Source organism: Elgaria multicarinata, chromosome 7, assembly GCF_023053635.1.
Source record: "Elgaria multicarinata webbii isolate HBS135686 ecotype San Diego chromosome 7, rElgMul1.1.pri, whole genome shotgun sequence".
In the NCBI taxonomy this organism is placed as follows: domain Eukaryota; kingdom Metazoa; phylum Chordata; class Lepidosauria; order Squamata; family Anguidae; genus Elgaria; species Elgaria multicarinata.
The window spans coordinates 27,313,807-27,331,159 of record NC_086177.1 but is presented as its reverse complement, the minus strand read 5'-3'; the positions used below and the strand labels follow the sequence as shown (position 1 = coordinate 27,331,159).

The 17,353-nt window shown below is 40.3% G+C and overlaps 1 protein-coding gene across 1 annotated transcript in view; it reads left to right on the top strand.

The window, feature by feature from the left end:
* PIGN (phosphatidylinositol glycan anchor biosynthesis class N) overlaps positions 1-17,353 on the top strand; it is a 103,435-nt gene that overhangs the window by 12,928 nt on the left and 73,154 nt on the right. Inside the window, exons 4-11 of the mRNA XM_063130267.1 lie at positions 440-696; positions 1,610-1,731; positions 2,639-2,737; positions 7,403-7,509; positions 8,817-8,941; positions 10,987-11,117; positions 12,775-12,891; positions 16,860-16,900. Of these exons, the coding sequence (XP_062986337.1) occupies positions 476-696; positions 1,610-1,731; positions 2,639-2,737; positions 7,403-7,509; positions 8,817-8,941; positions 10,987-11,117; positions 12,775-12,891; positions 16,860-16,900 (963 nt within the window). The 5' untranslated portion in view covers positions 440-475. The remainder of the gene's footprint in view (positions 1-439; positions 697-1,609; positions 1,732-2,638; positions 2,738-7,402; positions 7,510-8,816; positions 8,942-10,986; positions 11,118-12,774; positions 12,892-16,859; positions 16,901-17,353) is intronic.

Sequence of the window (17,353 nt, the reverse complement as noted above, 5' to 3'; positions counted from 1 at the left end):
GAGGATATTTGGATGACCGTGGGTGTAAAAGAAGGCATTATGACTTCTCCTCCTGCCCCTGCGCAAGCTATGCGCCTGTCTGCCATTTGCATAATTAGCCATGAAGCACATGGGTTACCATGTCCTCCGAACCTGATGGGCAGCATGGTGGGAGTGGCTTCGTACCCACCTTACAATTCCTTCTGCAAGTCGTGGGTTATAGGGTGGATAAAAAGCTAGCCCTGTTGCTCCGTGCGCTGGATTCTGACATCGCAGGTAATTATGGAAATGGTGGATGTGCGGTGGCACCCATGGGTATGGGGGGGAGAAGTTACGATGGCTTTTTTTTTACCCATGTGATCATCCAGACCCAACCACAGATTGTGTGTCTGTGGAATTTGTCAACTTGGTAGTATGTAATCAGTTGCCTGCCTGACCTGTAATTGTTTTGATTTCTTAGTGTGGGACTCTTCTTTGACAACATATCATCAGGAATATGTGGCTCTTTATTGTTACTGGTCTCCTGGTCCATTCTGTTTTCCTGATCTCCATTTTTGACATATACTTCACCTCTCCTTTGGTCCATGGCATGACTCCTCATCAAACTCTGCTGCCACCACCTGCACAGCGCTTAGTACTTTTTGTCGCGGACGGTCTGCGTGCAGATTCACTTTATGAACTGGATAAGAACAGCACTTCTAATGCTCCTTATCTTAGGTAACTCCATTCCTCTTGTTAAGCTATTTCCCTAATCCTTCCAACATCCAAGATATAGATATCATTTCCAGCTAGAGAATTGATTTCTGCAATTGGAATAAAATGGAGTAAATTATGCAAATTGGCACATTATGTGTCTTCTTCATTTAGTTATCCAATTTGATAGGTTGTAGTTTTCATTTTCTTTTATGTATATATGCCAGTTTCATTTTGGTAAGGTTGCTCTCTCTCTCCCTGCCCCACCTCCTCAAATTTATTTTTATCCAAACTTAATTTCAAGGGATTAGTGAGGGATGAGAGAGCCGTTTTGTATACATGTTGCTCTTGGTGTTGCAGAACTATAAAATCCTACTAAATCAAGTACACTGTATTTGCATGCGTAGAAGGATTTACTACTGGAAAAGCTATAGCTTTTTCTTTTCTTTTTTTAAAATAGGCTGCTACTATTAAAGATGTGAAAATTATTTATTAAACTAGTAATGGGCCTCCACTTTCAATGTTATATTAACAAGAGATTATTGTTACATCTGAACTTGGAGCACTCTGGTTTGTTTAAATTATGAATAGTGAATAATTCAGGATGAGAAATCATACTTTGTTCCTGGCTGTTTCAGTAAGCCATAATTTAAAATTTCCCATCAAAAAATGGAAGTGCCACACTTAAGAAGGGCATTTGCTCAGGCTTGTTTCCATGGCTGTAAACTGGCTTAGTGTTGCATCTGAACCAAATTATTAGCCTACGTATCCAATATTCAGGCATCAACCTTGCGCCTATTAACTCAGTTTGGGATATGGTTTCCGTTTCTTTGATATAGTCTAGAAATACCAACAGATATGTTTAGTTCCAATTGATCTGTGCCATCGCCTTTGCAATTTACAAATCCCCACGTTCATTATCATATTTTACTTTCAGGAATATCATACAATCCAAAGGCAGCTGGGGTGTATCCCATACTCGTGTCCCAACAGAATCTAGACCTGGGCATGTAGCGCTCATAGCTGGATTTTATGAAGATGTCAGTGCTGTTGCTAGAGGTATGCTGATCATCCATTCATCTAAATAAAACCTTTTATTTGTCGAGTGTTAGAATATTCACCCACTAACAACAAGATTATGGTTTGACTTCTAAGATAAATTAACTTAAGTTCATGTAAGGAAAGTTTCTTGTCCCCTTGTGCTCCCCCTCAAGTGTCTTTGCAGGGTCAGGGGGTGTCTTCTGAACAACGTGGGATGGGGAATGAGATTCTGCTTGGGGAGGGAAATTGTCCCAAATGGGGAAGAGTTCCACTCAGGTTTGGTCAATTCCCCCTCCACCCTGTTTCACATTGTTTAGGAGGAGTCCTAACCCTCCAGATAAGATTTTCAGAGGGCCAGGGGGCTGCAGAGAACAGGAAACGTTTGTTCTGTGAACTTCCTTCGTTTAATTTATTTTAGGATCCAAGTTCTGTTAATCTGAAATTCAAAGGTGTAGAAGTGAGATTTGTGCATTGTAGTTTATTAAAACTTTATTTCAGCATAGCAGAAAACTGACGTTATTCTTCTGTTCTCTAAACGGTATTGAAAAGTTATGGTAGCTTTTATACATACTAGTTTTACAGAAATGGAATTATTTGGAACATTTATCTCGGAGGCTAGTTTTCTATGTGCATTGGCTATTTAAAAGAATGCATGATAACATTTACAGCGCAATCCCATGCACTGCAATATGTGATAAGCATGTATTTGTCTGTTTTTCTGAATGTGCATGTGTTTGGATGCTACAACCAACTGTGTGTACACCTGGCGAAACAAGGGTGTGTGAGCACTCATTAAACATGGTTGTCTGCATTCAATTCTCCTAAATGTGTGCACCACCTCTATACTCCTTTATCAGTGGAGCCAGATATAACTGTATTCCCCTTAGAGAAAGCCATCAATAACCATGAATCTCTTGGCTAACAGGATGGAAAGAAAACCCAGTGGAATTTGATTCCATTTTCAATGAAAGTAAATACACGTGGAGCTGGGGAAGTCCAGATATTCTGCCTATGTTTGCTAAAGGTGAGCATGTTTTAATTTCGCTGGTGCTTCATTTACAAAGTGTTCCTACAACATACCAAATCTGGATGAAGTGCTTTGAATTTGTATTTGTGGGACAGAAACATTTGGAGGTCACTGATGAAAAACTGCCGTTGCTTAAAACATGGCGGGGGCTGTTGCTGACTTTCCAATAAATTTATCTGTTCTGTATATTTTTTCTGCATCTGTGTATTTTTATTTTTATTTATTTATTGTTACCTGGGCTGTGGTGGTAGGCATTCTACTGTATTTCTTCGATTCTAAGACGTACTTTTTTCCCATATAAACATCTCTAAAAACAGGGTGTGTCTTAGGTTTTTTTTTTCTGTTGGTGGTACTGAAATTAGTGTGCGTCTTACAATCGATGGCGTCTTACAATTGAAGAAATACGGTATTTGTTTTTAAAATGCCAGGTTTTTTTTAGTGCCTCCAAATATACAATTACTTAGATCCACTTGTTCAGGGTGTGTGTGCGTGCGTGCGTGCGTGCGTACGTACGTACTACAGTCTCCCTGAATCCTGGAAAACTAGGTCCACACTGTTGGTGGACCACTCAGAGCAGGTGGGGAGAGGAATCTTTTCTCACCCATAGGAGGCACAGTTGCCCTCCACAGTTTCACAGTGCAATCTTAGGTCCAAGTCAAGAATTTCCAAGATACTTGCTCTTTAGCTTAGGGGACTATGAGCATAAGATTTGTATACCTGGCATTTGTGTTTTCAAAAGGAGAGTGGCCCTTGCTTCTTTGTCCTTGGTGCACCCTGTGATCATTTGTAGCAGACACAATTTGACCTAAATTAAGATGGATTTGATTTAAATCACTACTCAGAAAGACTCGATTTAATCATGTGACACACACACCCTGGAAAAAAGTGCACTCTTTCTCGCTATATTTTCCACAACTCAGAGTTACCAAAGATTCGTTCTTGCTGGTATAATCTTAATTTTTACAGCCAGATGAAAGTTTCATTTTTAGAATAGCAACTTTTCAGATTAGTTTTACAGTTATATAAAAAAATAAATACTGATTTGGTTATACTCTTAGAAACACATCATAGATAGATAATTATGAAATTATTGCGAGGTGAACTATCTCCAGTTTAATAGGTTAATCAATCATATTTGGACAACTTTTCTGCTGTACTTTATTGGAAGGAGAAAAATAATCTTACAGAAACCTCTGGAAAAGCATGGCATTGTGAATGGATTAATGGAATTCATTTACCAAAAAATTTAAACAACCTCATGCTACATAATTAAAAATTAATCCTTATTTCATGTACTATAATGTATCTTAAATAGAAAACTATCTTTAGATAGATTATTCCTCAAAAAGCATTTTATTAAAAAAAATCCAATTTAAATTAAAAAATCTGATTTAAATAAAAAAAAATCTGATTAAAATTTAAAAAAATAGGTGTTTTTTTTAAAAAATATTGATTTTTATCCACCCTGGACCTAATTAGTCTGCAAAGAGATTTCTGAATCACCATCTTAAGCTTAGAACATATATAGAACTGTTGGCAATGTCGTATTCTCTCCCTGTCCCCCTTGATGTTGTACAGCAACCCTGATGTGCTCTGAAATTCAAAAGTGAGCTCACTGTTTTCTGATATAAGATATGTATTACTACTGGGGCTTAGAATATAGCGCATTCATTTTCTTAGAACGTTAGGAATGCTCTTCATTTTGCAAGACAATGTATTTGAACTAATTATAGAAGCATCTTAAAGAAATCCCATCCACCTGGCTTCCAGAAGGACAGTAGTTGTCCCGTGGAGACCTAAGAGTAAAAATAGTAAGAAATTGGTAGGAGATGGTAATGACAAATGGAGACTCCTTGGGCCGTGTAAATGATGCAGAAGAACCCTGGGGAGAAGAAAATATGTGCTGCTGTTCTGACTATGTTTGAAATCTATGAACCAGAATAATGTGATAAACTCCAATGCATTTCCCCAGATATATCATTTTAGAATTGACAGGAGGGGTTTAAAATGTGACAGCACTTCAACTTTCCTTGAGTCTACTCTTGTCATTTCTGTAATTGAAACTTTCCCCTCTCTTCATATCCTTTCACTGTTGCACCTTCACTATGAGCTCCATCAGACAAGCGTTTTATTGCTTGCTTGCTACTGGGCACTCACAGATTTTCGCAGATCCCGGGTCTCTTTCACAATGTCATCTGCCTTCTGTGCGCTTGCCCCTTCTTCTCGTGACAAAAAACACCCCAGTAAGTCCGACTTATTTTTAAAGATGGAAGTTGCCGCTATCTCCTGCTGTATGCAGGAGAAGCAGCAAGATCAAAACAGCCCACTGAATGGGCAACGTGCAGGGTGTTTACTAGGGTGACCATATGAAAAGGAGGACAGGGCTCCTGTATCTTTAACAGTTTTATTGAAAAGGGAATTTCAGCAGGTGTCATTTATATTTATGGAGAACCTTGTGAAATTTCTTCTTCATCACACCAGTTAAAGCTGCAGGTGCCCTGCCCTCTTTTAAATCTGGTCACTTATAGCTCCTGCAGCTTTAAGTGTTGTGATGAAGAGGAAATTTCACAAGGTTCTCCATAAATATAAATGACACCTGCTGAAATTCCCTTTTCAATAAAACTGTTAAAGATACAGGAGTCCTGTCCTCCTTTTCATATGGTCACCCTATGTTTACTTCCTTTTTCAAAAGAGGAAGTAATGAGGGACAAACATGTGGGTGGAAGAATCGCAATTTCCCCCGGTGTGATGATGCTCTATATCTCTTAAAAACATATTCCTTCTGTTAGGCTCGAATATTCTCTTTGAGTTATATATTTTCTTTCTGTAAGGCCTTTGCTGGAAATCTTGAAGGACAGGACAAGTGAACGTAGCCTCTGGTTTTTTGTTTTTAATATTGTTCAATTGTTTTCTTAAGCTGTGAGTGTTTTGAGAGTGTTTTCTGGAGTTCCAGAGTTATTTAATTTTACACTGTGTCCAGTTCTCATTAGTTTGGGTGAGGTAGCTGGCAGTTTGGGTGAGGTAGTGTAGAAAATCAGGGTGTGGCATTTCAAGGGATCACCCAAATATTGTGACTGTCTTGCTCAACCCATAGTTCCTTGGGCAAGGACCATTGTGTTTGTGTTTGTTTTGCTTGCCTCGAAATGTCTTTCGACGGACATTTACTACTCATTTATACTTGATATGGAGAATCTTAATGGGCTCATTCTCCATATGTGAAGTTCTCAATTGACGGTGAGCCATTTCCCCAACACCTATGCAAAATTGCTTCCTATTTCTATCTATAAAGACAGGTGGCATTAGTTGTGTTAGAATACCAGAATGCTGTCAAGTTTTCAAATGCTAAAAGAAACCGGAGTCCTTGATTAAAATTAAGTTACAGGTGGAATTCTAGGAATACCTAAGAATAAATAGCATCTACAGGGTTAGAAATTACTACCAGGCTACATTCAATATGCTTTCTGTAGTAGCTTCTCTCTCCATAGTAACTAATTGATTTTATGATTATATAGTGATTTTGTTTATTACATGTGTACCTTCAAAAAGCTCATCATAGCATACATGGGACGATCTTATTTTCTCTGTACATGCAGCTCGAGCTGATGGAATGGAGAGGAAACGGTGCATACAATACTTAATTGTGTGTGTGTGTGGTTCCCCATCTAGCTATGGATACATGTACAGAAATGTGCTTCTGCACATATAATGTGCCTCTAGTGGATTGGGGTAACTATGAGTAGAAGTGAATGCCTGAACACTGCCTGACAATGGCTATATGAAGTAATAACACATGTGTTCATATAGTTGTTGTTGTCATGTTTTGTTTTGTTTTTACAAAAGTATAATGTATTTTTACTTGTTTTGTATTACCTATTTTACTTTCTTACTTACCTCCTCTTTTTTTTAATTATTATTATTGCATTTATATCCCACCTTTTTTCCTCCAAGGAACCGAAGGCGGCGTACATAATCTTCCTCCTCTCCATTTTATCCTCACAACAACAACCCTGTGAGGTGGGTTGGGCTGAGAGTCTGTGACTGGCCCAAAGTCACCCAGTGGGTTTCCATGGCTGAGTGGGGACTAGAACCCAGATCTCCCATCTCCCAGTCTATACTTTAGCCACTACACCACACTGACTCCTCTTTCCTGTCCTTAGAAGCCACAGGGCACATCAGATCCCAATAGAAATCTGTATTGCCTAGAGTTCTACCTTTCTTCCTGTTTTCTAATCATGATGTGGTCCTGTATTTTTCAATATTGCTTTTGGGTTCCCTCCTTTTCATTGTTGTTTCTGAGTTATGAGTGACAAGGATAAATCCCAAAGAGATTTCTATCTACGGCTGATAACTCATTGCATGTTGTAAATGCTAGTTCAATTACTAGAGTAACGGTGATGGAGTGTTATGAGAAAACGTACTTTAAATAATCCAAATAACTCAGGTAGTCACCCGTGATATATGAATACTTCCATGCACGTTATTACTAGTACCAAACAAATTGTGTTTTTTTTCCTTTATGTGACCCTCGTCTTTTTCTTCCACATTTTTTCTATAAGAGCATTTTGTACTTTTTAAAAACACGCAGATGCTAATATGCCTTTATAAAGACTACTTAGAAAGTTTAACAGTCTTTTCTTTCTCTTTGGGAATGCTTTCTTGCAGGTGCTACTGGGGATCACGTTTACACCAATTGTTACAAAGCTGAAAGGGAAGATTTTGGAGCAGAAGATGCCACTTTGCTAGACACTTGGGTTTTTGATCATGTTAAGGTGAATAAAAATCTTTGTTTTGAATCCTTAGCATAAGAAAATCAGAAGAGCTCTGTTGTATCTGACTAAAACTTTTCTAGTCCACTATTCTGTTCCTACAGGGGCTAACCGGATGCCTATGAGTATGTGACTGGCATGCAAAAAATTGTTCTCTCTCTCTCTCTCTCTCTCTCTCTCTCTCTCTCTCTTCCTCCCTCCTCCCCTTCTCACGTCCTGGTTTTGTGAGTAATGTAGTACATGTTAAATAAAATGTATTTTAGGTGCTCTTTAGTAATCATTTATGTAAGCTGCAATTTACTGTTGTCTTTTTTTATGTTGGGTTTCAGATCAGTATACCCTGCTCTCCTGGAAATTTGGGTGTTTTTGTTTTGTTTTGGTGGGTGGGTGTATTTGTGGGGTGATTGAAAAAGAGATGGCAATAGAACTCTTTGTGTAGAATGCACACAGACCTGTTGCCTTTCCCCCACTTCCTCGGGGCTCCCTAAGTGTTCCCACATGCCTTCTCCTTTCACCATAGATGCTAATGGGAAAAGCTTGTAATAGTCTAATTGGGAAACTGTCACAGCAGGGGTAATGTTTTCCCACTTCCCTTGATGCTGAGGTTACAGGTGTCTTAAGCTGTGGTCATGTGTTACTTGTACCTGCCCAAGTACTAAGATCTGCGGGAGAGGCCTTTTTGTAGGCTCCATTACCCACAGAGATCCATTTGTCAGGAACGCATGGAAGGGCTTTCTCCTGTGTTGTTCTCAGACAATGGCCTAGTTCAGACAACACGTTAAACCATGCTGTTTAACCACAAACTGGTTAATAGAATGCATTAAGGTCAATGCATTCCGTTAACCATTTTGTGGTTAAGCAGCATGGTTTAGCGTGTTCTCTGAACCAGGCCTATGGAATGCAACCTCTCAAGAACTATGTTTTGCCCCCACATCTTTTCAATTTACAGCCTTCAAAATATGTAGTTTTTAATGTTTTACTGTTTAATCTTCTTGTTTTGATTGCTGCAAGATTTTATTGTTTAGAATTGTACCCACACAACCTTGATGGATTCTTTTTGCACATAAGATGATATATAAATGTTAATAATAAATCAATAAATATATTTCAGACTTGCTGTTGAAGTAGTTTTTTCCTGTAGAAGTGAATGGGGAACACTTCTCAATAGAAGAATTTAACCACGGTGTTGAGCTCTTCTGCATTCAGGCTCATTGCTTGATTTCAAAACAAAATTTTTAAAAACGCTTGCTTTAGAAGTTTGGATAACTGCTAGTGCTCTGGGTAATTTTTGACTGACTTTTCTGATCTAGGATTTCTTCAGTTCTGCGAGAAACAATGAAACATTGTTTTCTAAACTGCATGAGCCGAAGATAGTTTTCTTCCTGCACTTATTAGGAATAGACACCAACGGCCATGCTCACCGGCCTCATTCAAGGTACAGTGTCTTGATTTTTATCATTTTGAAATAGATTACAATTTGAATGTTATCCAGATAAAGTTAAACAGTTTTAAGTACATTTGATATCAATGGGACAGGGTTAAGCATGTATCTAACTCTCCCCATTGAAATAAATGGGGCTTAAAGGTAGATAATAATGACTAGATCTTACGTTTTGTGTGACTCCCCCCCCGCCCCCCCCCGAAAGTCAGTTTTGTTTGAGGCATGTTATGACCAATACATTTAACCTTAATTATTATCTGAAATTTCAGTTCTTCCTAGGAAAGTTGGTTAACTTACTCATTTATGCAAATGCTGTGTTTTGAGCATTTTGTTAACATCTTTTATCATAGCCTTTCTAAAGGCCTCAGGACGGCTTCAAACTTCTTCATAGTTCCCAAACCGAATATCGTAGATTCAGACATGTGTTTGGTTTCAAGCATTCTGGATAGGAGGGAGTTGGGCAGAGGCTGTTGTTCAGGAAGAGGGGGGTGGGGAAGAAGCACCTCTTTCTACAAACAGATGCTTCCACATTTGTATAATGTGTTACTGTTGCAGCTGTACTACTTCATTTAGTAGGTGTAGGGACACCAATGGGCACTTTGTTGTTTTAACACCTACTAACGGTGATAGCAACAAAGATCTTATGGCACTGTACAAAACTTTAAAAAACACAAAAACCAAAAATGCACAGAAAATTTAATTAAACTCGCAATTTCTAGCTGTGAGGATTTCAGAGGATCTGCCAAAACAAAAGTTTCACAAGCTACTTAAAACTGAGCGATGTAGCAGCCCGGAATGTCGTTCTGGGGAAGTTGTTCCGTAATCGCAGCACTGCTATTTGTCGTGTTCAGGCATTCACCCTCATGTGAATTGGGAGAATGGAGCCACGCTTGCTGGCCCTCTGTCCTTTCCTGTGTCTCCATCATGCACCGCCGCTGCGTTCTACACATAGGGTGGGGGAGGGGAAGGCCTGAAATGGGGTGTCTGCTCAATTTGTGGAAGCCCTGATAGCATAGGGAGCCACCACACATGGACCAGGTCCCACATCCTTCAGAATCCCCCCCTCACCCACACACAACAAAGTGTGGAAGGTGGTGGAATCAGGGATGTGACTGGGGTGGGGCCTCATGTGATTTGTGATCACATGACAGGAAATGACTAAATACGGCTACTGAGACGACTCTATCCCAAATATTGCAACAACTTGCTTCCTGAAAAGACTGTTCAGGAGGGTTGATGTGGGAAAAGACACATAGAAATCTGTATGTATGTATTATTGCATTTATATTCTGCCTTTTTCCCTCCAAGGAACCCAAGGCGGTGTACGTAATCCTCCTCCTCTCCATTTTATCCTCACAACAACAGCCCTGTGAGGTGGCTTGGGCTGAGTGTATGAGTGGCCCAAAGTCACCCAGTGGGTTTCCATGGCTGAGTGGGGACTAGAACCCAGATCTCCCGACTCCCAGTCCGACACTTTAGCCACTACAACACACTTGCTATGACAAATATGCTACTGCCATGGCAGCTCCCACAGAGCTATAGAGCTATAGTTAAAAATATGTAGTTCCTTCTTTGAACTACAATTCTGAGAGCACCTCTGAAGAAGAGATGCATGACACTGTGGATTTTCCAGTGGGGAAATGAGAGGTTCTATTAAAGAATCTGTCTGGCAAACTTGCAAATGTGTCTCTATATTGTGACTGACTTTATAATTATCATAGGAGATCATATTTGAAGATTAATTGGATGTACAGTAGTTCCATTAAATCCAAATTTCTAGTGTAAACTGTGCACGGGATATTGTTGAAAAGCAAGCTAAATAGAAAACCTCAGTAATTGTCCATTCCCCCCACGCTCCTCTTTGGTCGGTTGCATTTGAAAATCAGTACCCTATAGAATCATAGAATAGTAGAGTTGGAAGGGGCCTATAAGGCCATCGAGTCCAACCCCCTGCTCATTGCAGGAATCCATCTATATGAACAACTGGATTCTCTGTTATAATCCTGTCAAAACATGCCAATACATTGTCTCCTCTGCAGAGAATACAGGAATAACATCAGGACAGTTGATGAAGGTGTAAAGCAAATGGTTTCAGTGATCGAGGATTTTTATGGGAATGACGGCAACACAGCTTTTATCTTGACTTCTGACCATGGAATGACAGATTGGGGTAAGGCTTTTCAGAACATGATCACAGAGCAGCTCAGGTTTGCAAAGAACCTCTGCTTGTACATGTCGTTGTTTTGGGCTCCCCTTTCCCTGAGAGGTAGGAAGTTCAAGATAGTTTTCTTATTCTTTGGGAGACAAAAAAAACCCGGAGACTTAGCTTGTCTGTAAACATCAGTTTCTTTACAAGCTGGAATTTATGAGCAGGAGCTACAGAGGCACAAGAATGCAAATGTAGGCAGGCGTTGCTAGATTCAGAGAGCCATACCAGTCCCATAACAGCAGCAACTCAGTGACATTATTGTGGCTTCTCCAGTTAAAAGGATTTTGGATAATAGGCCTGAGGAGGCTTTACCTGAGACTTCGGAGAGTTGCTGACAGTTGAATACTAGGCTAGCCCAGCCTTTCCTAAACAGATGCCTTGATAATGCTTTGGACTTCAACTCCCATCAGCCCCAGGAATGCTGGGAGTTGTTGTCCAAAACACCCGGACAGCACTATCTTGGTGAAGGCTGGACTAGATAGGCCATTGGTCTGATGCTGTGTAAACCAATTTAGTATATGAGCTGACAATCCAAATGTAATACCACTGATATTTGCCAAGGACTCATGGAAAAGATATGGAAGAAAGAGAGGTCAGACGAGACCCAGGACCAAGAGTTTGCTTTTCCTGTTGTCTCCTGGCCATATATATAGTATAGGGTAACCATATGAAAAGGAGGACAGGGCTGCTGTATCTTTAACAGTTGCATAGAAAAGGGAATTTCAGCAGATGTCATTTGTATATATGGAGAACCTGGTGAAATTCCGTCTTCATCACAACAGTTAAAGGTGCAGGAGCTATATTAGAGTAACCAGATTTAAAAGAGGGCAGGGCAACTGCAGCTTTAAATGTTGTGATGAAGAGGAAATCTCACCAGGTTCCCCATATATACAAATGACACCTGCTGAAATTTCCTTTTCAATACAACTGTTAAAGATACAGGAGCCCTGTCCTCCTTTTCATATGGTCACCCTAATATAGTACGTAACTTGATATTTTGGGCCCACCCATTTTACGTTCAGTCCTTCCCACCACTGGAATGTGTCCCTTAAGAGCTTCTCCAAAAACTAATTCAGCTATGGGGAGAGACCGTAGCTCAGTGTGGTACAGCACATGCTTTGCATTCAGAAGGTCCCAAGTTCAATCCCTGGCTTCTCCAGGTAGGACGAGGAAAGAATCCTGCCTGAAACCCTCAAGAGCGCTGCCAGTCAGTGTTGACAGTACTGGGTTAGATGGACCAATAGTCTGATTCAGTGTAAGGCAGCTTCCTATATTCCTTTGTTCTGAAAATAATGCTTTGACTACTAGGAGCCAGCATGAGTTTTCCAGGAATAAGTCATGCCAGAATAACCATATCTCCTTTTTTGATAGTTACTAGTTTAGTAGATTGTGAAAATGCCATGCATGTAGTATATCTTGATTTCAGCAATGCTTTTGACAAGTTTTTACAGGATATCCTCATTGAGAAGATGATGAAATGTAGGGTTGGGCTTTACTATTGTTAGTGGATCAACTGCATTCACGTTCTGCTCTATCCTATGGGGTCTGACCAAATTTAGAGTAGAAGACAACAATTTATTATAAACTAACTTGGTCTTGGTTTTCTCCATGTGTTTAGGTACTCATGGGGCCGGTCATCCATCAGAGACTTTAACGCCACTAGTTGCTTGGGGAGCAGGGATCAATTATCCACAGAGAGTCACCTCGCAACGATTTGGAGATGAATTTTTAAAAGGTAAATAGGATTATCTGTGCAGATTATGGATTAGATTTTTTCCAGTATCCTTACAAAATATAAAAGGTGCGTTGCCATCTTTATTTGGCTAGTTGCCACAGGTAGGTTGATGTGCTCCTCGGAAAACAGATGGGGAGTGAAAGCTTACAGAAGGCCGTGCAAGTGGCTTCTTGGTACCCCAGGGATATGAATATAGCTTTCTCGTCCAAGCCACCGCACCTCACTGATTATCCCCAAATGCCATCATTAAATAGCTACACATGTATTTGATAGGCACATTTCTGTAAAAGCGCAAATGTGTTGGATATTCCATGCAAGTTTAAAAACAGAAGTTGCCCTCCTAAGTTAACTACTAGGAACTTGGCAAGTAAAAATCCTTCAGGTTGTAGGGGAGTGAGTGCAATTGAGTGCAACTATAATGAAATGAAAAGACTAACAATGTAATAAAGGGTGGCTGCTGCTTTTCTTAAATGGTCAAACTGCATCTCATTCTCAGTCTTAGAACAACCTTGGAAAGCAGGCCAAGTATGACTAGTACCGTATTTCCAATGTGGCCTAAGGCTTGAGATATGTTGGCTTGCCAAGGACTACTCAGTGAGTTGAGCAGCAGCGTTTAATGAGTTTTAAGACCTTACATCTTGAGTTCAAGATCTTCCCAGTTCACAACATTTACATGATGCTAATTCAAATAAGAAAGGATCCATTTCAAGATTACCATTCAAAAACTTAACTCAGAGAGAGAGAGAGAGAGAGAGAGAGAGAGAGAGAAATATATTTTGATAAGGCTGTCAGTGGCTACTAGTCGTGATGGCTATATACCACTTCGAGTATCTCAGGCAGTGAGAAGATTTTCTTACATTCATGTGGACAGTTTATTGATTGATTGATTGATTACATTTTTATACCGCTCAATAGCCAAAGCTCTCTGGGCGGTTCACAAAAATTAAAACCATAATAAAACAACCAACAGGTTAAAAGCACAAATACAAAACACAATATAAAAAGCACAACCCGGATAAAACCACGCAGCAAAATTGATGTAAGATTAAAATACAGAGTTAGAACAGTACAATTTAAATTTAAGTTAAAATTAAGTGTTAAAATACTGAGAGAATAAAAAAGGTCTTCAGCTGGCGACAAAAGGAGTACAGTGTAGGCGCTAGGCGGACCTCTCTGGGGAGCTCTCTGGGGTGCCACAGCAGAGAAAGCCCTCCTCCTAGTAGCCACCTGCCTCACTTCCTTTGGCAGGGGCTCACGGAGAAGGGCCCCTGTAGATGATCTTAAGGTCTGGGCAGGTACATATGGGAGGAGGCGTTCCTTCAAATAACCTGGCCACAGTTGTGAGCTTCCCACAAGCATCTGGTTGACCATTGTGCAAACAGAATGCTGGATTAGAGAGGTCTTTGGCTGATTTAGCACGGCTCTTCTTGTGTTCTTATGATTGCTTCCAGATCTTAGAAAACCTCTTGGAGGTTTACGTTATTTGCACACTTTTGTTCTAAGCCTTTTGTTGGATCCTAAAGGAGCTGGGCGTAATGGTCTAGTTTCAGCTATGAGGCTTTTAAAACAAGGAAGAAAAAAATGGAAAGTGGCAGAGAGGTGTCACTTTTATTACTGTTTCTGTGGAAGGAAGAAGCTGCTTGTGCTGGAAAAACTCTGAAAAAGGTTTGCCCTAAACCTACTCTCTCATCCTGGATGAAGCTGGATTGAGCAAGTGCAGAGGATGGGGGGGTGACTTTAGTCTTGCATGAGCTACCTTTTTAAAAGCTTACAAAACCAAAACAGGAAATCTCTCCCAAACCAAAGAAATGTGGCAACCAAACAATTGGATTGGTCTTACTGGTGATAATAGTATTTATTATCACCAATAAGCTCAACGTAGTTGTTTTGTTGCTACTTAAAAAAAAACCAGATCAATCCATGATAAACTAATGTATATTAAATTGAAAAGCAAGAGTGCATATTCAGGATCTAATCCATATTAAGTGATTCTTAAATGTGCACACTTGCTTAAGAACATAAGTGACTTGCACAATCATACCAAAATCCAGAATTTTTCATCAGAATGCTAGCTGGATGGAATTAAACCTTCAGAATTTGGCCAGTGGCCCACTGGTGACACTTGCTCTAAACACATAATAGGTTCAGAGCAAACTGAACTTCATAAAACCAGTTTTGTACCAGTTCAGACCTTGTACTTAGAGAGAGAGGAGTGGGGGAACAGTGAATGTAGAGCATGGATGTGGTCCAGAAACCGGTTTTTGTAATAAATAATTTGTAGTAAATATTTTGTAATAAGTATGACCTAGCCGTTTGGTGTACAGTCCTGAAATGTCTTATCTGTGCTGAAATATATTTTATGAGATGCATGCAAATCCAGTCCATCCCTAGTTTTTCTCTTCGTGGTAGCTGCCATCCATAGCATTGCTGTTAGTGACCCCAAGCGCTTTCTTTCTCATATTTTAATGTATTTATTTATTTATTTATTTATTTATTACATTTTTATACCGCCCAATAGCCAAAACTCTCTGGGCAGTTCACAAAAATTAAAACCATAATAAAACAACCAACAGGTTAAAAACACAAATACAAAATACAGCATAAAAGCGCAACCAGGATAAAATGTTGTGTTTGTTACCATGTTTTAACACCATGGCAGTATCCAAAGCTGCCCTTGCGCTAGTTGGAATGAACACTAATGCTTCCTAGAGCAGCCTGGAAACTAACTGAAGCTAGCAATTCCAGAACGGAACAAGTCAGTGGAGCTGGCAGAAAGGGGCTGCACTCACCGTCCCATACTGGAAATGCTAGTTTTGGCTAGATTCTGGAATTGCTCTAGGAAGCGCTAGCTTCCCGTTGCTGTAGCGGTCATTCCTAATGAGCAACCTAATAAGCACCGGCAGACTGCCAGCTTTGGACACTGCCCCAGTCGGGTGCGGTTTGCCTCCAAGGCTAACCAGCTAAAAGGAAGTCACAGGGTTTAATTAAAGTTAGACCTTGTTTTAAGACTGAACACACCTGGATGATTTCCTGAAAAAACAAATCTAGGGTCATGTATTCCCTAAGAGGAGCATAGGTTCACTATGTGGGTAGTGATAGGCAAACATTTTGGGCCATGGGACCATTTTGTAATTTGAGAAACTGTCCTGGGCGACATCACAAAATGGTTGCCACAGCCGTAATGGCAAAGGACAAGTAACCTATCGAAAATAGATTACGAGGCAGAGGTGGGGCTGAGTCCCAACACACTAAACACATTTCTTGGAACCCTGTTTTCAGCAACAGCAATTCATCGCAATTTCAGCTGCCTGAAAGAAAATGAGTTAATTAAAAAAAAGTAGAAGGCATAAGTCAACTTCGTGGGCACCAAGAAAGCGGTCTGCGGGCATCACGTTGCTTTTGCCTGATGCAGTGTATTGTCAGGCTCCTAGAGGCCTTCAAGAGGCAGCTGGACAACCATCTGTCAGGGACGCTTTCGGGTGGATTCCTGCATTGAGCAGGGGGTTGGACTCGATGGCCTTATAGGCCCCTTCCGACTCTACTATTCTATGATTCTATGATCCTCCAACACATACAGAGAGAAGCGATCCTGGCCTCCACTAGCACATGTAACTTGGGCCTAGGATCAAGGTGTTAATCTTGAGCTGGCTCAATGATTTATGCAGATGTATCTATCTTCTGCAACTCTACTGAAAGACTTGACATTTCAGCGAATAATTAATTTTGCCTTTGTATGTAATTTTAAAGAAGTTGAAACAAATTTATTTTGAGTGCTTTGGGTAAATTTCTTAGATTTGTGTTCTGAAGCTAAAGCATGAATCTCTTTTAAGTATGAAAAAGAGTGTTATGCAGCAGCACTCTCTGACAACTCATTAAGCGGCAGATGAATTATTTCCCCATCAAATCTGTTTAGATCAGTTGGCCCTGTGTCACGAAGCGTCTTTTCTTTTCTCTTTGTGCTTGTATAGAGTGGAAATTGGAGACCTTGAAGCGGCAAGATGTCAACCAGGTACCTACTTGCACCGTGCTCGTAGCTCATTCATGTTACTGTTTAATTTAAGATGCTATAAAGACATACAGGCAGGAGAATAAGTTATAATGTTAGATCTTTTTTCTTTTTACTGGACACCTGTAGCCTAGTAGTTTCTTTGTTTAGACCAGCACATAACCATGCAACATTCACAATATCCTAAGCGTAGTGAAGGGATTCGGAGAATGCTGTGGGGCTGAGCACTCCCTCCCCTTTTGCAAGCAAATTCCCCCCTACCCTGATATAGTGCAGGGGTGGAGAACCTTGGGCCCAGGGGCCAAACCTGGCCTACCTAGGATCCCAATCTGGCCCTCTTGGGTTCCCCAAACGGACATGACTGTTTCTCCCCAACTACCAGTCGTTCGGTGGTTTCCATGCCCCCCCACCCCCCCATTCAAAAAGGTTGAAATGCCTCTGATAAGGCTTAGTGAC